A 26,707-nucleotide genomic window follows, 5' to 3' on the forward strand; every position below is an offset into this window, starting at 1 on the left:
CTTATAGTAGCCCCATCTAAATTGTATTTGCCTAGTTTATCAATAAAAATATCATGTGAGACTGGATCAAATGCCTTAGTAAAGTCTAGGTATAGCACATCCACCACTTCTCCCTTATCCACAAGACTCGTTATCCTATCAAAGAAAGCTGTCAGATTGGTTTGACACGATTTGTTCTTTACAAATCCATGCTGGCTATTCCCTGTCACCTTACCACCTTTCAAGTGTTTGCAGATTTCCTTAATTACTTGCTCCACTATCTTCCCTGGCACAGAAGTTAAACTAACTGGTCTGTAGTTTTGTGGGTTGTTTTTCTTGGCTAGTAGACATTGCTGGACTTATCCTCCATGAGCTTACCTAATTCTTTTTTGAACCTGGTTATACTTTTGACCTTCACAACATCCCCTGGCAATGAGTTCCACAGGTTGACTGTACATTTTGTGAAGAAGTATTTGCTTTTGTATGTTTAAAACATAGTGTCACTCACAAATACCACTGAAGCTATTCAGAGGCTAAAAGCACTCAGGAGATTTGAAAAACAGGCTACTTTTATTTACGTGCTGAAAGATAAGTTAGGAAAGTGGCAAGATACACAGATTTGAAAATGTGTGTGTTCATCTATAAAGGACCGAGCACACTATTGGCATTACAAAAATTCTATGGCTTTATTGTAGACATTGGTCACAAACTGGGAGGGTGCAACATATCCAAGCTAGCGCTGCTCTTTGCTATGAAGACTGACTATACCAAGTTGTAAATACTCAATCTTGGGCTGTCACAGCTTAACCCAAACCCGCTTCACCATTAGTCTTGTAAAGGTAATAAATAACAACTACACTTAAAAACAAACAAACAAACAAAAAAAACCCCAATAAGTGATATGGTAATATCTTGTAGTTAGTGAATGCAATATGTGTTTAATCTGTAGAGATATATTTCTTTTATGCATAGTCATGTTCTCATGAGTTTTAAGCTGTTTTTATGAACTAGAAATGCATATAATACTTTGTTCAGACTGTATTCTTCTTCTTTTTTATCTTTTAAATAGCACTGGCAGGAAACAGCCAAGTTTGACTGAGACAACCAAAATAGCTAAAACACTTTATGTCTCAGTGCCGCAAAATGGCGTTTCTTAATTGCTGTTAAGGCCCCTTAGCTTTCAAAAGTGCAGAGCGCTCACAAATACCATGGAAGTCACGTGGGATCTGAAAGTACTCAGGAGACTTGAAAGTCAGGCTATTTTATTTAGATGCCTAAATTTAGAAGAGTTAGAAGTAGCACCAATGATTGAAATGACTGCATATAATGCTTTTTTGAAGTACTTTTTAACCCGTGTTATAGTCCTAGCACAAGTAAAAAGTGGCCAAATGTAACATCATCATGTTTTGGGACTGGGACTAATTTCTTGTTTGAGCCAAAATGGAGGTACTGACAAGATGAATAGCTAGAATACTTGTGAGATAGGATCTTACTCATTGTTAGGATCGCAGTACAGTATTTTTAATTCTATCAGTTTTCTGTCAGTGTATACTGCATTTGTAATTGTACTATTCTCATGACAGTCTGGATTGTTTGAGGTGGGACAAGAGGGGGATTTAACTTGACACTGTAGAATTGTAAAATAGATTGGATTTTGCCCAGCCTCTGATCTGATCTGGTTTATATTTTGTATATTTCTCTCATATTTTAATACTCCGCAAAACTAAATATCAGGAGTGAAATCCTGGCTCCATTGAAATTAATGGCAAAATTCCCACTGACTTCAATGGAGCCAGGCTTTCAGTCCAGATGAGTAGAAACTTTTCATGTTGAGGTGTTTTGGTAGAAGATTTCAGGCACATTGTAGATGGTAGAAGTTCTAATACTTTAATGAAATGTTTGTGACTTGAAAAGGAAAGTAATTACTTACCTAGACAAGAAAATAAATCAGATATATAATAGCCCTTTAAAATCTCTTCAGGGTTAAAGAGTTAACTTTTCAGGACAGGAATTATGTTGTCTTATTTATGAAGATCTAGGCACACCTGTGGCGTTGTCGAAATAATTAAATATAATTCTCTATACTGTTTCCAGATTAGCCTGTAGAGGGCAGAGCATGTTCAGTAAATAACTCTGGCATTTATATTTTGTAATTCTTAATGAGAATTATTGAAACTTGTGGATAGACGGTGAACTGTACATATATTTTTAATGTGAATAGCTCCCGTTAATTCTTCAACAAGTGTTAAAAAAGTTTTGAATGGGGAGAAATTATGATAAATTTGAAGTTAATTTACAAGAGCAGTTTGAGTTAATTTCAAGTCTTGAGTTATTCACATGTATTCACAATGTTGCATAATTAAAAAATACCTTAATATTTGAAGTACAAATGATTATGCTCAATAACAAACTTAGGGAAAAAGTTTCTCTTGGAAACATCCTTTGATATGGCAGACAGTTGTCCAGAATGTTGAGTGTACAAATACGTTCTTGGAGAGACTGTTTTTTGAAAGTTTAAATGACTGGATAGTTTGGAGAGAGCATGGGTTTGTGCTGTGTAATGCAGTAATCTTTGCGAATGCTCTGCCATTTTTCCTCCCAGTGTTCCTTCTCAGAAAGCCAAATTATTTAAACTTTCAGAATGATTGCTTAGAAAATAGGTGTGTCTAACAAGATATTTTACCTTTCATTTAAAAATCTTGGTGGATTTTAAGTGAAAAGAAATGAGCCAAACAAAAATTAAATGCTCTCAGATAGCTTCATATAGCTGCTTCTACGTGAAATTTTTTTTAAATGAAAAAACATAATATGCCACTCAACATCCCTTGTAGTCAGCCTGCTTGGAGAAACATCCCTCGTAGTCAGCCTGCTCCTTATTTCCTTCATTATTTTTCTTCCTCTGTATTTTTAATTCATTTTTTCCAATTTATGGCTGTTGTAGCAATTAGGGAATAGTTATTGTAACCAAAAGTTTGTCATGCCTAAAGAGAAGTGCGTGATTTATGTTTACCGTGGTTGTCATCTCCTTTGTATACAATATTTTTTTCACCTCAAATAAGTGTAGTATAAAATCTGAGTTATATAACTCTTCCGTAGATTCATAGAGTTGAAGGCCAGAAGGGACTATTAGATAATTGGGTATGACCTCCTGCATAACACAGGCCGTTGTTTCACCTAGTTACCCCTTGAGCCTCCAGCAACTTGTTTGGCTAACATTTATCTTCCAGAAAGACATCCAGTTTTGATGTGAAGACAGTAAAAAGTGGTTTGACACACAGCTGAAGCTTGTATTTGACATTTATATGATTTGAGGCTAAAAGCACTGAGAATGAGTCCAATTAGCAAAAGAATATGCATAAACAGTCTGAGATGCAGATTTAGAGGGGACATGATAACAGTTCTCAAGTACTTGTAAAAGGTTGTTACAAGGAGGAGGGAGAAAAATTATTCTCCTTACCTCTGAGGATAGGACAAGATGCAATGGGCTTAAATTGCAGCAAGGATGGTTAAGCACTGCAATAAACTGCCTAGGGAGGTTGTGGAATCTCCATCGTTGGAGATTTTTAAGAGCAGGTTAGACCAACACCTGTCGGGGGTGGTCTAGATAATACTTAGTCGTGCCACGAGTGCAGGAGACTGGGCTAGATGACCTCCCGAGGTCCCTTCCAGTCCTATGATTCTAAGATTCAGTGCAAATAGGGCACTAGGAGCTATTAATGGGCTTGACATTGGGAAGGTGCCTCAGCTGGGCAATTCGTGGAGCTGATGAACCACTAATGCAGAGGTGAGGGAAAGACATTAACAAGGTTATACCAGGAGCCATTATTGAGTATGTATCCTGCACAATTTTGAATTCTCATGGTGCGAGGCCAGAAGAGATCATCATCCATCCTTTTGGCTAAATTTCATAGTAGTTTGCAGATTGCTTTGATGCATCTGAAAACCAGCTATGGAACCTGTTCTCAGATCATCACATAAGATCTCTGACACAAAATCTAGAGACTGTGGGAACTTTTACTTAACTATGCTGAAGAATATCTCCCTCCCAGAACTTCCGTGCTCACTTATCAAACTTGTAGACTGCCTTGGGGAAAGGCCAGACAATATCTCGTGCATTTTGTGCATGACTTTACTTCTCAAGGCATCATCCTTGAATAGTTCTCATATCCAGACATATCTTTCTCTGTCCCAGGGTAATCAGGACTGTCCAAGAAAGGCGTGCAAAATATTGTCTTCAGCCAGTTTCTCAGACTTTTTTTTTTAAAGAAAGAACAAAACCCAGACTGACAAATGGAAACAAAAACAGGATCTTGAAAGGAAACTTATCTGTGAAGTCCTAGACAAGGCACACAGAGGGTGTTTGAAGCTTAGCAGTTTTGAAGATCTCAGAGAAAAGTCAGCTTTAAAAAAAAACCAAAAAAAAAAAACCAGCAAAACCAGTAGTGGCCAAGATATGAGAAACACTTAACTGAATAGCAAAACATTTTTTGAGGGCTGGAGTAATTTATCGAAATGACCACAGAGCAAAGACCCGGGAACTGTTGAGTTCTAAATCTGTCTTTGTCACAGACTCGCTTTGTGCCCTTGGATGAGTCACTCAACCTCTGTGCCTTCATACACCCAATTTGCAAGTGGAGATATCTACATAGAGTACAGTAGAAACTCAGCATTACAAACACTTTGGGAATGTAGGTTGTTCATAACTCTGAACAAAATCTTATGGTGGTTCTTTCAAAAGTTTACAATTGCTAAATAGTGGTAACTTTAATGGAAAACCCATAAGTTGTACTAACAATCCTAAAGAAAGATGATTGAGGCAAGAGTAATTCTTACCAGTGTGGGCTGGCACATACCATTTCCAGTGGAACTGCCTAAAGGCTCTGAATGTTGAGGTTTAAGGATTTCAGTCTCAGGAGCACTGCTCCAAGACTTGGGATTCTCTTCGAATACTAACTTTGGAGAAATAAATTGCCTTGGTCATACTTTGACTGCCTGCTGCCAAGTTTCAGTGTCTAGGTGTAGTCACTGTGTAATATGAGTGTTTAGACCACAGCAAGACCTAAGGATTGTGGAAGGGAGGCAGTGTGTTTCCTCAGTAGCCTTTTAAAGAAAGAGTTTCAGCCTTTGAATTTAGATTTTACTCTATTGCCCTCAATCTCTGAAGAACAGACCTCCTGTCTGGAGCTTTTCTTTTTAACAGTTCTAATAAAAAAGGCATTTACATTTGTCCCATCAGGAGCACATTCAAATATAGAAGTACTTACAAGGCTATTGATAGCTCCTTATAGAGAAGAAAGCGCTTTACCCATCCTTGCTTTTCCATATCTGCGTAAAAGCATAAGAACGACCATAATTGGTCAGACCAATGGTCTGTCTGGCCTTGTATTCTGTTTTCCGCCAGTGGCCAGTGCCAGGTGCCCCAGAGGGAATGAACAGAACAGGGAATCATCAAGTGATCCATCCTTGTCCCCCATTCACAGCTTCTGGCAAAGAGAGGCTAGGGACACCATCCCTGCCCATCCTGGCTCACAGCCATTGCCAGACCTGTCCTCGAGGAATTTATCTAGTTCTTTTTTGAACCTTGTTATAGTTTTGGCCTTCACAACATCCTCTGGCAAAGAGTTCCACAGGTTGACTGTGAGTTGTGTGAAGAAATACTTCCTTTTGTTTGTTTTAGACCTGCTGCCTTTTAATTGCATTTGGTGACCCCTAGATCTTGTGTTATGAGGAGTAAATAACACCTCCTTATTTACTTTCTCCGCACCAGTCATGATTTTATAGACCTCTATCATATCCCCCCTCAGTTGTCTCTTTTCTAAGCTGAAAAGTCCTAGTTTTATTAATCTCTCCTAATTCAGAAGCTGTTACATACCCCTATTCTGGCACAACTTAACCATTTTTTATGTGAAAGGGATAATTGAGTTGGTTACCATTTTTTTGCTGAGATTATCTAGTTGCTCTTATTATTTTTATGTATTGATCCTTCTGATGAATTTAACTGGGACTGAGATACAGGAAAAACATGTTCACATATGCCTTGAGCCATAATTTAAATCTCAGCAAAGATATTGTGCATTTTTGCATGCTCTGTGTTCTATGAAAAGACGGTACTAACAACTGCTGCAGAGTAAACACTGTTGCACAGAGCAGGAGACTTCATCAGCTGTTTATGCTCAGAAACATCTTTGATTATGAACTTCGAAATTGTTAGTGAGTGATTAACGTTCATAGTTATTTGACTGAGCACTCTGCTATTTTGCTTTGGGTAATAAGGCAACAATGAGAGGTTTGGGGATTAAAAAAAATCAAAGATCTGAATATTGACATTTGTCAGGATATTTTCTCAAGCAACCAAATTCTATTCCTGTTAAATCATGTGTCTGAGAAACCTGATAAAGCATTGCATCCACTGTTGTTTTGGGTCTGCTCATTTATGCAGAAAACTAATTCTAATTCTCCACTCCTCTCTTCCTTCTGCGTATGTATGATAAACATACATAACATTAGCTTAGTTACTTCTGATACACACATTCAGGTGGCTCGTTCTTGGGGTCAGATCAGCAATGGGTATAAATCTCCATTGCTGCTTTGAGAAAGGACTCATTTTTAAAAACCTGTTTTTCTTTAAGCTCCATTCTGTATTGACCTATAGTACTTGATTGCTTCTCCTGGCTGAGAGTTTATCATTTTAGTATAGGATATATTCTCTGTGGAGTATAGCTAGCAATTGAGTGAATCTTTATTAGAATCATTCTCTCCACTTACTGTACTATAGTAGGTGTCCCAGAAAACAGGTTAGCAGTATTCAGTGGTTATAAAGAGCTTTAAATGTTCATAACCCTGACTAACCTAAACTAGTTAATCCTTCTAACACCCTATGAGGATATGTGTAGTAGTAACCATATTTTATACCTGGGTAAGATGGGCAAGTGTTTTAACCTCGCTCTGTCTCAAGGGAATGAAGGATGTAAGTAACAGAGCTATGAAGAGAACTCAAGAATTCTTGGTTGTCAGTTTCATGCTTGATCCAGTAAGTCTACGTTATCACACGAAGAGTGCATATTTATTACATCATACTTGAATCAATGTCACAATCTCAATTTCAGCAATGAGGGTGGGTGAGGGTGTGGTGGTCACGTTACTGGGGAGAGGAGAGTGGGAACTTGCAGGAAACTCTGTTCTTGGTATTAACATTGAAATATTGGAGAGTGTTCTCTCTTCAGAGATTTAGGGTTTTCAAACTTTTTCTTAAGACCAAGCATCAAGTAAAAATCACGTTCTTGGGCCCCATTTCCTGCACTGATGGTGAACTTTGTCAGATTTACTTTGGACAAATTGCGCTCTGTGATAACCAGTTAGCACTGAGAAAGCAGATAAGCAAAAACTCTTAGCGTCCTGACAAGTGACTGGATTTTGGTTGAAACTTAACAGAAGTTGTGTTGATGTGTTGAGTTTACACCTTGCAGTAATAATACACGCTTTGATCTGATCTGAGAGTGATTTTATAACTTTCAAATGGTTCTTTGGCAGAGAGCCAGCTACATTGTCATTTTTTATTAACTTTCTTTTTTCTTCCCCTGTAGCAAGTCTGCTTTTTTAATATTGTTTTAAGGAATATGTATTCCATTCCTAGAGAGATTCTTTAAAGTTCTACATCTCAGTCCATTAGAGCAGTCTATAAAACAATCACAGCAGCAAATGTTCAGTAACTAATCAAAACCACTAAAGCTAACCACAACAATACTTCAGCCATGTTTAAATAATAAATCATTCTTTGCTGGGCCATATCTACTATCTCCTCAGGAAAGAGCTAATTAGATTCTTTATTTTAAAGTAAACATTGTCAGTTTCATTGATGGGTGGAAGCAATGGGAGTGAAGATGAGGCATATGCATTGCCCTCAGCGCTGGCAAATCAATACAAAAAAAATGTGTGTTGCTGTTTAAAACAGTTAGTTCCTAAAGTTGCTGATATATTTGAAAAGGAAAACGTTCTAGGTCCTTGTCAGGCAAAGAATAAAGGAATGCATGGCCTGGCACGCAGCATGTCCCTACTCATTGGTTCATTGTAAATCTCCCAGGTAGTTACACTTACTTGCAGTCTTACTCTTCATGAGAGTTTGATCTGGAAACTAAAAGTACAAGGCTGGACTCCAGAATGTGAAGACTTGTATATGAACTGTTAGTTAAGGGTGATATGTGTGTGTGTTGGGAGGAGGTGGGGGAAACTATCCTTCTCCTTTTACAGCTTCATTGAGAATTTAGCACTACTGGACACTGCTCTACTCTGGCTGGGAGATGTCACCTGTAAATATTTGTGGACGTGGAGAAATAGCCAAGAATGACAATTGCAGAATAGCTGACCACTTTGGAAGTGATTTAAGCCAAGCTGCGAAAAGGAAATCAGTGCAGAATGAGTGTGTCCATATTGGGATTTAGTGAGGAATAGTGCTTTGTGCTTTAAATTCACACCTGAGCTTATTTGGCAATAGCTTCCCAGTGTAGACAAGCACTAAGAATGGGAAGATAGCTTATTTTCCTTGTCTTTTAAATCTGTGGTCTCTCTCAACCTACCAACAAGGAGGATTGTTAGTGTCAGTTGTGTGAGTGCTTTTTAGTTAGCTGGACACTTGCCAGCTGTGGAACTGAACAGAAACCTCCAACCTGTTTCAGACCATTAGTGACCTAGATTTGATCCTGCTACCTAGGGGCGGTAGACTCTGTATCCCGTTACCCAAGCCATCCAGTTCCCACCTCCCCCAACAGGTGCTCTTTTTAGAAGGACTGGGGTTTGCCTGATCAGGTCAGTTGCACAGCTGTTGGTAAGCACAAATGAAATTGGCCTGCCCCTGCACTAGCCTTGTGAGCAGATGAAAATGACTGTGCTTAAAGGGAATTTAAACTACGTGGATTATTAAATTTAATGTGCATTGTGAACAGACATTTGTTTCTTAACCTCCCTCTCTTTTATTGTCACATTAAGCAGAGAGTAAAGAGATTGATAGTTCTGTGTAATAGAGGCAGTTTTACAGAATAATAGAAAAACGCGCTTGCTTTCATGTAAACCACACCAAAAGGTAAGGGTTTTTTTTGAGGGCCTCCCCACCTTGGCCCCAGGCCAATTTTCAGAGGTCATGCTGGAGTGTCGCTTATGCTTTGATGTGGTTTCTAACGTGTGCCTCTTCATTGGGCTCCCTACAGATGCCTTTATGTGAAACAGAGCATTAAAATCCAAATGTGCCTCTGATGCAGGTCATTTTTCTTCTTTTATGTGCAATGTCGAACATATTGTACAGCTTTCTCCCTGCCAGAGCCCAGGAAGGGTATGTGCTCACGCATGTGCATGTGTGTATAAGGTGTGGGCAGCAGCGGAGTTCCTTGGCAGTTAAGCTCACACTCCTTCATAGCAGCTTCCTCTGGGCCTCTCCCTGGTTTTCTCACACGCAAGGTGAAACTGAAACCTTGGTGACTTCACCCAAGTTTGCAGAAGTTAAAGAAGATTTGATATTTCTCACTTACAGGTCACTTCAGTCCAATTTTTGTCTTGCCAAAATAAAAAAAACCCCACAGACACATAAAGCAAATAATTTTTTCTGGCATGCACTTTATAGAGCTTGAGTGTAACATCTAGATTACAGACTTAAGAGAATCTGTTGCTTTTTGGATCTGAGCATTTTGAACTAATTCTCAACTTCATTTTAGCATTTCTGTAAGAATGCCTTTAACATAGCTGAAATGCAAGCTAACATAGCATCAGATCAGTGTTTTAGCAAGACCAAGCGCTATAGCAATACAGGGAATGTACTTCATAGTGATCAGCTATGGCTGTGTTGCTTTCATTAGGTGTAATGCAGGGGGTCTCAAACTGGGGGTAAGGATCCCTTAGGGGTCATGAGGTTATTGCATGGGGGGGTCACAAGTTGTCAGCCTCCACCCCAAACCCTGCTTTGCCTCCAGCAATTATAATAGTGTTATAAATTAAAAACACTTTTTTGTATATTTAAGGCGGGTCGCATTCAGAGGCTTGCTATGTGAAAGGGGTCACCAGTATATTATACCAGTGGTTCTCAAACTTTTGTATGTGATGGTTTTTTGTTTTCTTGGTGCAAGTGAAGGACGTAAGAGTTAGTTAATGTAGCACGGGATAGCTTTTTCTTTTTATTATCGGAGACTTGTGTGTAATTCATAAAAGCATACAGCTCCTTCTTACATGACGAGATGCTCATAGTCTTCATGGATCTGCAGTGGTAGAACAGAGAATACAAGGAGAAATACTCTTTAATAAAGATTGGCCTGAACTAAAACCACATTAAGAACCTCAGAGCTGGGTTTGGATTTAAATTCATTGCTGAAATTCCTTTTTCTCTAGTAGGCCGAACCTAAACAACCTGAACCTCAGGAAGGCTAGAGTTCAGATCTGGATTCAGAACTCCCAGGTTTAGGAATAATCAGGTCTGTGGTGTTTGGCGGCTCTTGTTAGAAACACAATGTTTGGCTGTGGGATTTTGGTTCAGACCTATCTAGAATTCACTAATTAACAAATATGCTTTGCATAGAAACAAAAATAATCAATACCTGCACTCTGTCCAAATAAAAATAAAATTCACCTACAAGTGGTGTACCGTGGGAGGGAATATCACATTATCTCTGTTCAGAGAGATTTTGAGTAATATTGCCATTAATTCTGTATTTCAGCTTCATATGCTAAAACCTACTGAATACTTTTAAAGCTTAGAGGGTGAAAGTACAAACTCGTTTACCTCCAGCATGCTCACTCCATTGAGTTATTTTTCCCTCTCTCCCATGACCAATGTCACTACTTTATTTCCTATACAATTGTTCTTTGAACCACCCATTTTAGGATCTTTTAAAGACTACTGTTTCTTTGTGTTGGGAGAACATTTTGCTTATACTCTTTTTAAAAAGGGCAAGAGGAAAAATGATTCTATACACCTGGCAGATTTTCATAGACACCTTAGGCTTGAATTTGGTATCATTTACATTATGTTCACTTTATAACTTCGTTCACTTCAGATGAGTTGCTTTGGCCTGAATCGGCGTATCTGAGAGCAGAAACAAGTCCAGAATCTATCTTGCTTGAACGCTGGAAAGAACAAAAGCTTATTCTGTTTTTGAGTCCTAATCCTTGGTATATGATGTTGCAATAGGTTTATATGGAGTGGAGCTTCTGGAGTTAGAGACTTTGGTGCAGAATTTGCCACTCTGTTTCCCAGTTCATCATGTTTGAAGTGTCGCAACCACTGGGAAGATTTCTCTTGTGCAATTCTAATGAACAGACTTTTTGCCTGGGACAGTCTTGCTAAAATCTGTCATTGAGCCTCGTTCTTAGGTCTCTTTAGAATAGTCTCTTTGCTGTTTGTTGCTCATCTCAGCCTAGCCATTATTTTCTCTTCTCATTGAAGCTTAACCTAATTATTTTTTTCTGCTGCTTTCCAACCACTAGAGGTCAAGATTGTGCTACTGCACAGTACAATAAGTAGCTCCCAGGCGTTTAGCATTAAACTCCATCATTCTGCTTTCGTATGCAATGATGTTTATTGCCAACGGTGATTATTTTTTTTAAATCCTTTGATTTGAATGGTTGTATTTATCTATTAAGAACGAGTAGATTGTGTTACATATATGTACATCATAAAAGTATGTCAGTCTTGTGACATAAAGCAGATCTTGGTGTATTTTGTACATCAAATATAAAGTAATGTAGCATGTGACTATGTGGGCTTTAAAGATCCTTATCTCTCTAATATGGATAAATAACCCTATTTCTGATTGTGGCAAATTTTTGCACAACCAGGTGTTAAAAAGGAGCTGACATTAAAGAGATGCTGTCAAAATAAAAATCATACTTTAAAAACAAATTTCTTACTTGTGATATTGACACCTTAGATGTTTAAAAGCAAAAAATTTAAACCTCTAATTTACTTTTCGCTATTTACATAGTTTGTTTGCTGTCTAATTTTTCTTTCAGTTTGGGCAATGGCAATAGATTAAATTAATCTTTTGGTTTCTAATCATGTTCACTTTCCTGTTTCTCACAGTATCACACTGCTGCAATGTTCGGTGTTGAAACAGTGCAAGAGAAAGTTTACATCCATGCACTCTTTTACAAAATGCATTCATTAAAGCATATGCCTTCAGACTTGGATTTTGGAAACCTTCTGTTCTCTCTCCCCCATTGCAGAAACAAAAATAATCTAAATGTCTCCTTTCCCTTCCAATGGCTCTTGCATTAATGTAGAGTGCATATCACTCTTACTGTCACTAGCAATTGAAACCTTGGTTCTGTGGTCCTCTGTCTCCAAAGTTTCAGTGTATTGAGTTACTCAGAATAAATAAGAGTGCTCTGTTTGCTTCTTACCTATTCGTGATGTGTTGCCAATGGGATTTTCACTGGTTCAGAGAAGCAGTTAAATACTTAGGTATCAGCTGAAATTAAAGGTGGCACAGGGAGTCAGTGCAGATATGAGGGAATCTGTTTCTGAAAGGGGGAAAACCTGCACTTTAAGGGGTAAAAAAAAAAAAAAGATTTTTGGAAAGACATTCTGGAGAGTCCAGTATATCTCAACATGTTTTTCATGTTTAGGCAATACTTGATATACTTCTACTTGTAGCAAGATATCAGTCCACATCTATAGCATCAGCTCTTCTACTGCAAGGCAGGCATTTTTGGGGGGCAGATTAAACAGGGCTTTGCAGTTGTGTATAGGACAGTGTAACACCTATGTATAATCTCAGTTCTGAATTTCAAATTTAAGCCCTCTTCCAACATATTTTGGCATTTGGGACTAAGCAGTTTACCTGTCTCTCACAGATATTACGCTCACTAATAAAAAGAAAATCCATACCCAGTTTCAGGTTAGTAGATGTGTGCTTTTTTGGCATATCATCGTTCCCTAGAAACAAACCTTTGGTTGTAACACTGCCTATGGATCAAGATCATAGACCCATATAGCAATTTTCCTGTGAAGGGATCTCTACTGGGTCATCCATTCCAGTCCTGAATCCTGGTTATTATCTCACTGAGAGAATTTCGGTTGAGTACCTTTACAGATCGTGTAAATGAACAGTGCACAATTACATTCTCCTGGGGTACCACAAAATGCTTTCAGGAATCTCTGGGGCCCAGATGTGGAGGGTTTTCTGTTAACATGGGTTGAATAGAGGAACACATGATCCAACAGTTAAGTCAGCCCTTTAATTTATCCTGTGACAGTCACCACATGGCCTGTGGTCTAATATCTCTCCATCAGTGTTATAAATAGATCAATATGGCAGCATGATGGGTTTGGAATTGTGATTTGTGAACGGTCATGATATTGTTTTCATTATTACATAATCACCTGCAGTTTTGAAATGAGTCTTTTGCTTATTTGGAATATCTAGGTTAGAAAATATGTTAAATAAATTGTCAGTTCCATCAAGTGTGGAGGGTTTTGTTTTGGTTTTTGTCTAATTTGTAGCATTTTCTCAACAATTACATCTTTTGATCCAAACTAATAAATCACTGAATGTCATCAGTAACTTTTAAATCTGCTTTTGTTCTAGGCCCAGCAGCAAAGAAACCTGGATAATATTGTATCTCAGCATCCCAGAATAGGTGGTGGAAAGAAATATAAGAAAGATGTCTGTGCAAGCTCAGATCTGGAGGTGAAAAACACTAGCCCCATGTCTGAACAGGATTCAGGGATCCTGGATGTTGAAGATGAGGATGATGATGAAGAGGTACACGTATAATATAAAAGCCAGGAGATTGAATGGCTCAGGGGATTGTAAATGGGACATTTCACATCCAGTTTGCCAGCTCATATTTGCCCTACGTTGGTTTTTATCATGGAAGGACGTTTAGTGGACTATATGAAATGAGTAGTTGGTTCTCAGTGTGGTTCATAGTGAGCTATGGACCACATCTCAGTTGGCAATCCAGCGGAGAGGACAAAAATTAAATGAGAACAGAGTGAACTACCCTTTTCTGTACTAGAGATGGTGTCATAGTATAATTCCTCAATCTGGACCTTAGAGTTCAGATATGAGGTACTAGCATAAAGTCCTCTAAGCTTAATCTCGAGCTTAGATCTGATAGGCTGCCACCAGGTCAGGAATTGATAGGGCCTGACCCCCCTTTCCTCTCTCTGGTGTCCCCAACCCTTCCCTGGGGGGACCCCCAGATTCCAAATCCCTTGGAGTCTAAAAGCAGGAGAGATAACCCCTTCCCCCCTCCTTCCCAGGCTTGCCTCTTGGTCTAGCCTGCGAGTACCAAGAAACCTGTTTCTCTGCTTCCCAAGAGATAAGCGTTCTATTCCCTCAGGACAATTGAGATGCAAAATACCAACAGCTTGGCTTTGCCTTCCCTCTTCCTGTCTTCCCGTGAGGGAGACAGATACCTGGTACAGAGATTTCAATTTCTTTGCCTTACTAGAAAAAGAATCTTCCACAAGTTTTGAAAAAGAAAGCTTTATATAGAAAGAGAGAAAATACAGAAATAATAACTTGTATAAACATTAATACAGGCTCCTACTTAAGAAAATATGAATAACCCAGTCTGATTTAAAAAATAGCCAATTTAAATAGACCAGCAATCACACACAGTAAATACAACACAAAGCTCCTCATAGCCGAATTACTTTGCTTCCCTTTGTACTCACAGACTTTTAGTAGAATATCTTAGATAAGATGGAGTTAGAAGAAAAGCTTGTTTACCCATAGCCGAGGAAACAAAAAAGACCCTCAGTATACAAATTCCCGCCCCTGACTTTTAAACAATCCAGTTCTCTGATTGGTCCTCTGGTCAGGTGTTTGGTTCCTCTTTACAGGCAAAAGAAAATTAACCCTTACCTTACCTATCTACTTATGACAGATGGTTCCTCCAGTCTTTCACTTATTAGGAGTCATAGTCTGATGTCTTCCATGGCCATTTAATTTGAAAGAAGGAAAAAAGTCCATTAAACAGATACTTTGGCCTTTGTGGAATTGTGCTGTGATGTATGTATTGGCTGACAATGAAAACACATTTTCTGTGATCAGAGGCTTAAATAACTTGATTATAAAGATTCTGGTTCATTAAAAACTTGAGCCACATAGTAGAATTTTCAGTGTTTTGGAATCTCTTGCTGCTTCTTTCTACCTGTTAGGAGACACATTCTCTGCTGGTGTAGCTCCATTTACGTTTAATAGTTATTGCCACTAGAAAATGTAAAATGTATTGTGTAATATACAATCTTTCTGGCCCTTGCTCCTGAAATGCATAATCTCCTGTTGCTTCCCCACCCCTAAGTCCCTGGTTACAGATAATTTAGTGGAGGACTGTGAATGACATGGTAAGTAATAAAATTAAAAACTCTGTTTACTATAAAATAGGTAGTTAAGCAAACAGCCATTACAAACTAACCATACGCTGCACTGGTACTCACATTCTGAGATGAAATGATGCGTTTAGGGATGATTGGTCCCTAAATGAGGAGAATGGGTATAATCCTTTCTCTAAGGGACCTTGACAGTGGATGGCATGCCTAATCTAAAATTTGCCTGCTACCCTTTTTATAATTAATTACAATATTGCCCCTTAATTAGTTAATGTTGAATCAACCTTTTACCATATCTATATTATCATAATTAAATATTTTCTTTCCCATTGGTTATTTAACATTAAACATAATCTTAATTAGTATCTGTGTAAATACCATGCCAATAGCTATCAGTCTAGATAGCATTTTCCAAAATATTAACACTTTGACTCAAACACTTGTATAAACCAGATAGCACCAAAACATGTTTACAACATGATCTGGGGTTGTGCCTTAACTTATCTCCAGCTTGCTTTTGAATTGTCTCACTTCACTTTACTCATATTTTACCGGGTCTTGCTTGACTATTTGAAGCTTGCTTTTAGGAAATAATTTTTTGGGCCTACTCACGCTTCTGTATAAATATAAGCAAGCATCATATCTTGCATGGCAGCAGCCAGGAAGCAGAACAGAGCCATAGCCCTTTCATAGCAGTGAGAAGGTAGGGTAATACAGTGATCTTCAAAGCTATGGGAAGACCCTCTGGTTTTTTTATGTTGCGCTAATACTCAATTCCACTGCAAATTAGAAATTGGGCAGAAGTTAAACATAGGGAGAATGAATAGGGAAGGTGCATTTTTAGGAAACTAACACAAACCTGTAAATATACGCATTATATTTGATTTCCCTCAACCTTCATGTTCTTGAATAGTTGTCTGCATTCCATTCTGCTGTGGAATGTTCAGTTGGCTGCAGAATAAGACACCAGCGCCCTATAGAAAATGGTTGATATTGCTGAAGAATTTGAGACTAATGTGCCACAATGGGCACAGGACCTGTGCAGCATACAAATATCTGCAAATTGTAAATATCAAGGAGGGAGAGGAATTACTTAGGAAAGCAAAGCTAGTGTTATGATATCAGGAGACAGGGATGAAATTAAGGAAAAGGAAAATTTAGGCTGAACTTAGAAACTTCCCAACAGTTTGATTTATTATGTAGTTGAATAGTCTCTCAGAGGAAGTGGTGGCAGCTCCATTTCTTGGCACATTAAATGCTAGACTGGCAGAACACTAGTAAACCTACAGTAGGGAATAGTCTTACATTGGCTGAATGATGGATGATTGAAGAGATCTTTCATTTCCAGATTCTTAGTAAATAAGCGTTCGTTCCTGGTTTAATGATACCTTTTGGAAGGTAGTTGGTTTAAATTGGCAACAAGACTAATGTCTTTGCAGAAACAAGGTTCAGAGCATAAATGAGTAGTTGCTGTCCTTGGTGATGAAATCAGTAGTGAAACAGACATGTGTCCAGAGATAGTGCTAATGAAAATGCCAGGAGCTAGACGCCTTGTCAGAAGCAAGTGAAGAAATAGTTTATTCAGTTTGCGTAGAGTCAAAAAGCATGAATATAAAATGCAGCTCCTGTTTGTTGTTTCCTCACTAGCTCCTTGGAGAGAACAGTTTCTTAGGGGCAGGCAAAGGAAGTGTTTTTAACTGTCTCAATCAGATTTCTTCCACTTGGGGGTGGGGGGTGGGGATGCTCTTTGGAAAGGAAACAATAGTTTATTGGTGCAGATACCGCTGTTTTCATCTGGAAGGGAGCACCGTGAAATGAAACCATTAAATGTTCTAGGGAATTGTACGTGAGTAAAATATTAGTACCATGTTCTTCAGTAAGGCCTTAGCATTGGATCCTCAGCCTGCTTGCAGCTTTGGAGACAGTCACACTTGTTAATCATTGAAAGCCACTCCTCTTGTAGAGCCCTCTAAGTTTTTCTTGTCTCCACGCTCGCAGGCAGGTGGAAATCAGACCACCTGCTGCTGAGTTTAGGGTATTCAGGATTCCGGATTGGATTTTCCAAATTCAGGTCAAACTAATTGGCTGTTTTTAGGGCTAAAAACCCCAAGGGTGAATAAACAATCCTGGCTTGTTTTGTATGAAGCCACCATCTCCTGATGCACTCTGGTGGGTTGTCCCAACCTTGCTTCCTTAAAAAGAAGGAACCCTGGCTGACAGACAGCCAAGGAAATAGGCTTAAAGGAAGATTTTCTCCTCTTGCACTTCTCTTCCTCCACCCTGTGGAGTGCATAGGGGGGCTCTGCATCTTCTGCACCATATCACTTTCTCCCCAGAGGGACTGTTTTAGGCTTACCTCTCTCAAGGAAAAACAGAGCACCACTGACAAAGAAGCCAAGAGAAGTGTTAAACAGCCCTTTCCCTTGCAGGGAACAGTAGAGTAAGGGCAGATAGACTAAAGGCCACTGAAACCGTCTGTAGCAGCAGCCCTGGTTCAGCACAAAAGCCAGTCCAGGACCTCTAGCTAGTCTTTGAAAAGAGGCCAACCTGGCAGACACTGATACAGCCTGGGAGAAGGACGGTGAGAGGCCTCAGGACTCATCTCCAGCCATTCATCCATCTGTCTTCAAAGTTAAACAGGGGTGTTTCCCCTTGGGCTTTCCTCAGTGGGGATCTCCCTTCCCTGGGAAGTAGGTCTGGTGGCCAGGACATATTGTGGTGGTGATTTATTCCTCAGAAATGTCCCATGCAGCTGACTCCTAATGTCGTGCTTCAAAACCCTCTGTGAATTACTCAGTCTTGGCTAGATTGGGTATTCTTCACTCTTCTCATTCAGAGTGGGCCCTTTCTGCTCCCAAGGATTATTCTGACTCTTCACCCACATGGGGTGCTCAGTCCAAATAGAGCACATACCTCCCTTCCCCAGCAAAATGTGAACTAATGGCAGAGAGAGAAGTTAGTGCACAAGAGCCTCCCTTCAGTGATCAGATGTGTCCCAGTATAGACTGGTGTTTACTCTCCTTTCTTCAGTTAGATGAGAGAGAGAGCAAGCTCTGCAGACCATATTCAAAAGGGGCAAAGACCTCACACACTCTCACGGTGAATTGGCTTTCTCCAGATTGAAGTCATGTCCTGTCCTGTCCTGTCCTGTCCTGTCCTATCCTGTCCTCCCTGGCTCTATTCAAAAGACCTGGTGGTCAAAAAGAGAGGAAAGATGAGATTCCAGATCCTTTAATAGAGAAACAAATCTGGTATGTTTCCTCCCCGCAGGCCAATGGGAAGCTCAATATCAGGGCAGACTGGCTGAGCAGATGTGTGTTAGACCAGGGAGACTGGCATCTTTATCCTAGAGTCGTAGAACTTGAGCATTTAAATTTGCCCAGGGATGACTTTGCATCTAAGGATGATAGCAAGGTGGCAAAAAAACCTGAACTTCAGATTCTGTACTGGTGCCTATCACCCTAGTGCCGGAGAACTTTCAGAAGAAGGAATCTAAATGCTGTATTGGTTGGCCCAAGGGATTATTCTGCTCGTATCCAGCATGCCTGGCTACGGCAATAAAAAATACAATGCTCCAGATAAACTTGTCAGCTCTATTCAGTATTTTTCGAGCAGGCAGACTGCAAAATATATCCATGCATCTGAACATTAATAGTTCCTCATGGAAGACTTCTCAATCAGCTGTGTGAGATCCAGAGAACACCACTCTTCTTTTTTTTTTTGTCTCCATCAATAATTATGCAAAAGTCATGTTTAATTTTTTGTGAGAGATCTCTCTTACTTCCAGCCAATCAGAGTAGTCTTGCTGTCACCATAACCTCAGCTGGAACAATGTCTGAGTTTGAAGGACTCTTCGGTGAGCTCTAGCATTGCACTATTCATGCAGATAAGATGGTGCTTAGAATAGATCCAGCCCTTATTGACCTGGTCTAGATGTTCATAGGGCAACTGAAGTACACCTAGACCTCACAAGATGATGATGTAAATCTGCAGCATGATTCATTGTGTACTACCCTCAGCATGGGGTTAAAAGCCTCAAAGCCGTCAAATCCACCTGGATTAGATGATGCATGTTGCAGACGTTCAAAGCATGGAGTGGAGTTAACTCTATTAGCAATCGGAGCTTCGTCTTTAAGGTTAGTGAACTCATTCTGAGCCAAGAGAATCTACTTGCTGTATGCAGAGAGATGTAGGATGTCTGCCTATGAGTTTGCTAAATATTGAAAATTAAATTTAACCCTCAGTGGATGTGGACTTTGAAGAGATGTACTGCATAGCTATAGTGCCTGAATGGAAAGTTGTGAAAAAAGTAGTAATGGGCTCCCCCTCAAAAGTTCTCATAAAGCCGTTCCTATAAACTCCAGTGTAAAAGATCAGTGGCTGTTTTCTTGCTGAGGTACAGAAAAGTGTATCCATACTTCCATGAAAGCTTTCTATCTGCTAGTAGCAGTATCCACAGATACAGCCCATTCTGGACAAGCTTGGGGCCAAAACTAAAAAGCAGAGCATTCCTTAGCTGTCACTTAAGTCAGTGTATGCCTGTTTCAGAATTAAGAATTTGTTATGAAGATTAAGCCAGCTAGAATCCTCAGTCATTGAAGCTAACCCAAGTGGTGGTATTCTTCAGATGGATAGGTTTGGGCTGCTTACAGGGACTGATGGCTCTGTCTCCCCCTCCCGTACTGCAGATGTGCTGAAGACCCAAAGTTAGAGTTTGTGGGCGTTGCTGTTTGAAGAAAGGAAATTTCAGTTTAAGGATAGGATACACTTTCTTTTCATGAACATGGAGAAAGGAGATGAGACTGAGGTGCTGGTGGCCGTCTAGTGCCCTTTTTATTAAAAGGAGGCTTTAGGTTCTTTTCATTGCAAGCTTAGAAATAGCTCTGCTGCTCCTCAAACCTCAGAAACACAAGCTTAACTATGAGAGTAAAACAAGTGCTACAAAGAGAGATTCCATACCTTAATCAGAGGTTTGTTGGTTGTGACATTGTTCGTTACTTCAGTGTCTAAAATACTCTTCATCTAGCTATTCTGGGGTGATTTTCAATGATAGGTCATTTCCTTTTCCTGCCAGTATGTGGCATTCCATCACAAACTATACGTGCTGAGCTTTGCTTTTGTATTGCAGTAAGTATTGTCACAGCGGCAAGTTCGTAAGCAACATGAAGTAGTACAGACATCAGTCTCTAGGGCGTCTCTTGCCGACCTGCCATAATTCCGGTAGGGTTTGTGTTCAAAACTGTAATGACCAGAGTCTTTTTGTGACGGATGATGGTGAAAGTTACGCAAGAAACTACCCAGGGAAGCTAACGACTGCTAGGAGAGCAATAAATGTATTGTTCCAGTGCAGTAGAAAACAATACAGATTGTTGGGCAGTGTTTTAAATTTGCCACAGTACTTTGTTTCGAATACTTTGTACGTGCAAAAGCGTACAGTGGACTGAGTCTGAAAAGAGTTCAAAAGGCTAGGTGTGTTATTTCATTCACTTTTAGGGTTGGAGCTCTGTGTGGAGGGAACAGTCTGTTCTTTTCCTCATATTAAGTCAATCTCAGATTAACACTCTGTGCAAGAGGGTAAAGGATTTGAGCACTTCCACAAGGATGTGTGTGTTTTTAAAACAGTCTATAGAATTTGTGCATCACTGTCTGAAAATGCTTTAGATACAGTTTAAATCTTAATATAAACTCTTAATCAGAGTCTGAATTTGTTCTAGAGCAATAGCTATTATATTGTCTATGTTTGGACTTCAATAGTTTTAAGGAAATACAAAGATTTTTTTTAAAAATTGTGGATTGCTCTTGTAAGAGAACTCCCCTTGTGGATCAACTCCCCTCCTGCTTCCCCCGAATCTACACCTCTTCGCTAGCAAAACATTTAATTTGTGCATCACCGGCCTTGGTTCCAAGGACCACTAATGATCACTGCTAACCATCTGAAAGAGTAATTGTTGTTAAATACTAATTCATGGGAAATCATTAGTTAATTTGGTGGTGGTTGTGTGTTGTGAACGGGTGATGTGTGTTTTTTTTGCCCCTCATTACTACTGTTGATTTATTACTGGAGCCCCATTGTGCAGAGTGCTCTACAAACACAAAGCAAGAGAAAGTTCTTTCTTGAGTTTGTGCTCTCTAGTCTGGTCTGCACTTAAAACTTTGGTCAACGTAGCTACTGTACTCGGGTTTGAAAAATCCACCGCTATGCTGACCTAAACATCTGCTGGAGACGTGGCTAGGCTGATAGAAGAAAGCGTCTTTTGACCTAGCTACTCAGGGAGGTGGAGTTACTACAGTGGTGGGTCAACCCCTTCTGTCCCAGTAGTGTGCATCTACACACTGGGGTTCCAGTGGCATAGCTATGAACCCGTAGCTCTGCTGCTATAACCCCTGTAATGTAAACAAGCCCTGTGTCTACGCTTGAAATCTAGTTAAGACAAGACATGACACTTAGAGGTAAGAAGTGGAGATAATGGGGCAGGAGGGTAAGAGTGATAGGAGCACACATTTACTTCGCTCCTGGTGTGTGTACAATTGGTACATTTAGTTTTGGTTTTAAAAGATCAGAGCAAGCTACTGATATCAGTAATCCCGCTCGGCTGCCCGTTGCCTGTGATTGTACTCTGCTGACCTGAGTAGATCCATAGTGTGAAGTTTGTGGATGCTGAACCTCACATTCATGCACAGTTTTCTATGGTCTCTTACTTTCTGCCTCGTCCTTGTGTGCTTTCTTAGCTTTATCAGTAAGCAGTTTTTGAAAAATGGCTCAGTTTGTCCTTTAAGTGATTTAAGTGTTGATGCCAAATCAGCAGTCCTGGAAAAGTACCTTCCCGCAGCACAGGTGCGGCACAGATCGAGTCAGTGACAGCTTCTGCCAACATGCCTCAACTCTTATCTAGGACCACCAGCTCATTTAGCAACCATGGTTGGTCACATCTTTTGCCCCACTGCTGAGAGGACTAACAAAAGGGTATGATTACGGTATGTGTTTTGTAGAGAGGTAGATGCTCGGTGTGGTGGGTACAGCATAAGTTGAATTTTGCTGCTTTGATCCACTCGTACCTGCTTTAAAACCCCCCAAAATTGAACAGTACTTACTAGCTATTGAAATTCATTGTAACTGAAATCCTCAGTATCTAGTCTATAGTGTGTCTGTATATTTCTACACACTGTGTACTTTATTTGTAGCCAGGTGCTTTGTACATTATGTGTTGAGCCTCTTGTTTTCCATTTCACGTTTTTGTAGGTGCCTGGTGCCCAGGATTTGGTGGATTTCTCGCCCGTGTATCGATGCTTGCACATCTATTCTGTACTGGTAAGTAGGTCTGCGATGGTATTTTCACTGCACAGTTTGTACAAATGGTACTGGAGTTTGTCCAGATTTTGAATGGCAAGATTAGGTGCAGCTCCTTATGTCTATGTAGACACTCTTGGAAAGAAGCTGTTGCGTAACAAGTATTAGTGTGTGCTTATGTTCACTTCAAGAGAAAATGCAGTATCTAGTCACATTAGAACCTCAGCAGCGGGTGACAAAGGGAAGCAGGGGCGACATTGGAAGCCGACAGTAGAGGAAGGGCTTTGAGTAAAAACCCAACAGCTATTTTATATTAGCACACTGCAAAGATAAATAAACCATTTTCTTTGGCCACAACAGCGTTGGGGTTTATTAGGAGTCAAATACATTTTTCTAGCTTAAATATATTTCCCTAAAATAATTCTTCTTTAATCAAAATAACCGTTCTATCAGTGCAAAGTAGTGTATTGGGTAATCAAGAAAGACAGCAGTTTTAGGTGGCTGTTGTTGTTTATTGCACCTCCCTTCTTTTGAAGACTCATATGGTATGTAACTAAATCCACAGTTTTACTGTCTTGGCTCCAGCTTTCTGGAAGTCAGACTTCAAACTGCCCTGAAAAACATCAAGATATGTTTACATGGCTGTGTAAGTGATAAGACCATTTTCTGCTGCATTTTAGTCAGTTCTTGATCACTGTTGTATGTTAAGAGAAAAATAGTTGAGTCACCCTGATCATCAGTTACACACAATGGTGGAAACCTTCCCACAATAGCAAAAATGATACCCACCACATTGGCATTCCTACTTTCCGAAGCATTTCCCCCCCCCCCCCCCCACCCCCAAATAAGTAAGTATACAAAGGTAAAAAACTTGTAACTAACAAATCTATCAGCCACAACAAAACCAAGAGGTTTTTATCTGAAAAGGGAGACGAGCCAGGACTTGGACGTCCACTAGGGATTTGCTATCATCTTTACTTGGTGAACACTGAGATACTGAGGTGATGTTTGGCAGTTAAAACCCCAAGATAAATAGATCTCCGCAATTTTAGATCCAGTTAATTTTCTGTCCACCATTTGAGAAGAAGATGGATCTAGAATTCCAATACTTTGCTTGTTTAGAAAAGGTGGTCAATCAGGGCGGCTCCAGGCACCAGCCACTCCAAGCGCATGCCTTGGGGCGGCAAGCCGCGGGGGTCGCTTTGCCAGTTGCTGCGCAGGGCACAGGCAGGTTGGCTTCGGCCGGCATGCCTGCAGATGGTCCCGCTGTCCACGGCTTCAGCGGACCCTCCCGCAGGCGTGCCACTGAACCCCGGGGACCCCGGGGACCTCCCACAGGCAAGCTGCCGAAGGCAGCCATACCTGACAGTGCTCGGGCGGCAAAATACCTAGATTTGCCCCTGGATCCACTTAAAATCCAGTAAAATTTACCTCTAGTTTTGGTAGGTTGCTAGACAAAATGTGTTTTCAGGCCTTCGATAGATGATAAAAAGTTACTCCCTTTAATGCGAGCGGAGAAAATGACCTTCATGGTGACCTTCAGACTTTACCTCTTTTTGTGCCAGAGACTCATATTTTTTAATCTCCTGCAGCAATTTCATCTGGGCCTTCCAAACTGGAAATCCACAGACCCAAAGGGTCTCTGTTAGGCCACGTTTACACTATTACGATAATATCGAATTAGCGAAAATCGTTATAATAAAACTGATATTATATAATTTCGATTTCACGTGGGCCACCCTAGGCACAGTAATTCGCGTTAGTGCGTCCATTGGTCTGAGGGCTAGCGGTCGATTTCTGAAGCGTTTACATTGTGAGGTAGCTATTCCATAGCTATTCCCTAGTTCCCGCAGTCTTCCCCCGCCCCTTGGAATTCTGGGTTTCATTGTCGCGGGTGGTTCTGGGTAAATGTCGTCAGTCATTCCTTCCTCCAGGAAAACAACGCTGACATCCTTTCGCGCTGTTTTTCCCTGGATTGCCCTTTGCAGACCCATAGCACGGGCAACCATGGATCCCGTTCAGCTTTTTTTTTCCGGCACCGTATGTGTACTGGATGCCGCGGACAGAGGCGATACTCCAGCGCTACACAGCAGCATTCATTTGCTTTTGCCATTGATAGCAGAGACTGGCTACCAGTCGTCTCGTGTACCGTCTACTGTTCGGAGTAACTGGCAATGAGATGACGGTTATCTCTCCTCCTCTGTTACTGTCTGCTGCTATTCATGAGTGCCCCTGGCTGAGATCGGCCAGGGGTGCAAAAGCAAAATTGGGAATGACTCCCAAGTCAATCCCTTCTTTATGGTTTTAAAAATAGTCAGTCCTACCTAGAGTAAGGGGGAAGTGTACTAGAGGACCAGTGTATCAGGCACAGCTGCTCCGTGTCAGTATTCACAGGGGGTGCCCCTGCAACAACCCACCCATTGCTTCCCTCCTCTCCAACCTTCCTGGGCTACCGTGCAGTGTCCCCCCCCCATTTGGTGTTTTGAAGTTATAAAGAATGCGAAATAAGAAACAGAGACTTGTTAGTGAGATAAATGACGGGGAGGCAGCCTCCCAGGGCTATGACAGTCCAGGCAGGACATAACCGGTGCGGGGAGAGGAGCCCAGGATGCTGTGCTATGACAGTCCAGGCAGTCAGAATCTTTTCTTTACACAGAAAGGGAGGGGGTGATTGAAGCTCAGCCCCAGTTGCTATGGTGAAGACGAGTTTACTAGCCGTTCTGTGCCTATTACTGCGGAGTGACAGGAATCAATCTGTTTTTTACCCAGGCGCCCCCATATTCCATTTAAAAAGCATTGGAGCACTCATGGGTTCATGAGGACAGTTACCAGTCCTACTGCACATCTGCCACCAGAAGAGGAGAGGAGCGATCTGCTCTTCACTGCTGCTTGACGCATCGCGTCTACCAGCAGGCATTCAGTTACACATTAGGGTGGACTTGAAAGAAGTTCACAGAAATGATTTTCTTTCCTTTTCTTTCACGTGGTGGTGGGAGGGGGAAGAAACTGAGGAGCTATTCTAACCCACGCAGACACTGTATTTGAACCTACAAGACTTGGGAGCGCTCAGCCTGAAGAATGGCCAAATACTTTCAGAGACTGCTGTGGACTGTTGGATAGCTGGAGTCCTCAGTACCCGCTCATCCAATTTGGAGCGTCCTTTTGAGTCTTCTGGCTTTCCCGTTACGCTTTGTGCTTGTCACGCAGCACTGTGTAGCCTGGAGATTTTTTTCGAACGCTTTGGCATTTCATGTTCTGTAACGGAGCTTTGATAGAACAGATTTGTCTCCCCATACAGCGATCAGATCCAGTATCTCCCGTACGGTCCATGCTGGAGCTCTTTTTGGATTTGGGACTGCATCACCACCCGTGCTGATCAGAGCTCCACGCTGGACAAACAGGAAATGTAATTCAAAGTTTGCGGGGCTTTTCCTGTTTACCTGCCCGCTGCATCCGAGTTCAGATTGCTGTCCAGAGTGGTCAGTGGTGCACTGTGGGATACCACCCGGAGACCAATAATGTCGATTTCCATCCACACTAACCCTAATCTGATATGTTTATATTGATTTTAGCGCTACTCCTCTCGTCGGGGAGGAGTACAGAAATCGATATAAAGTGCTCTTTATGTTGATATAAAGAGCGTTGTAGTGTGGACGGGTACAGCGTTAAATCGATTTAACGCTGTTTAAATCGATTTTAATGCGTAGTGTAGACCAGGCCTTAGTCTGCAGCTGTTCTTTAATGACAGTAACCCACAGTTGCTAAAGAAAGCTCTTCAGCTCTCTCGGCCACAGGAGAACCCTCTAAAGCCAAGCCAGTACATAAGAACAGTGCATGGTTTCTACTTGTAATCCGGCAGCTTTGCCTCCCTTGCTTCTCTGGAGTCTGAACTAAGAATTGTTTCATTTATGTTAGACCTAGAGCCAGTGCCTCTTCCCACCCCCTCCAGCAATACCTACAAATGAATTTGCTAAAGGAAAGAAATCATCATAAAAATGCATATATAACCTTTTTATGTCTTCATCTGTTGGTAATTATATAGCTTCAGCTACAATTGCATGATACTTTATTGGCATTAAAAAGTTAACCTACCCAGAATGTTATTTTTGAGTGAACTCTGT

General features: G+C 40.6%; 1 protein-coding gene across 3 annotated transcripts in view; it reads left to right on the forward strand.

The window, feature by feature from the left end:
- EXOC6B (exocyst complex component 6B) overlaps positions 1 to 26,707 on the forward strand; it is a 379,256-nt gene that overhangs the window by 128,250 nt on the left and 224,299 nt on the right. For all 3 annotated transcript variants that reach the window (XM_075066684.1, XM_075066685.1, XM_075066686.1), the window contains exons 6-7: positions 13,545 to 13,721; positions 22,539 to 22,607. In XM_075066684.1, coding sequence (XP_074922785.1) covers positions 13,545 to 13,721; positions 22,539 to 22,607 — 246 coding nt within the window. The remainder of the gene's footprint in view (positions 1 to 13,544; positions 13,722 to 22,538; positions 22,608 to 26,707) is intronic.

This window comes from Chelonoidis abingdonii, chromosome 5, assembly GCF_003597395.2.
Source record: "Chelonoidis abingdonii isolate Lonesome George chromosome 5, CheloAbing_2.0, whole genome shotgun sequence".
Taxonomy (NCBI): Eukaryota; Metazoa; Chordata; order Testudines; family Testudinidae; genus Chelonoidis; species Chelonoidis abingdonii.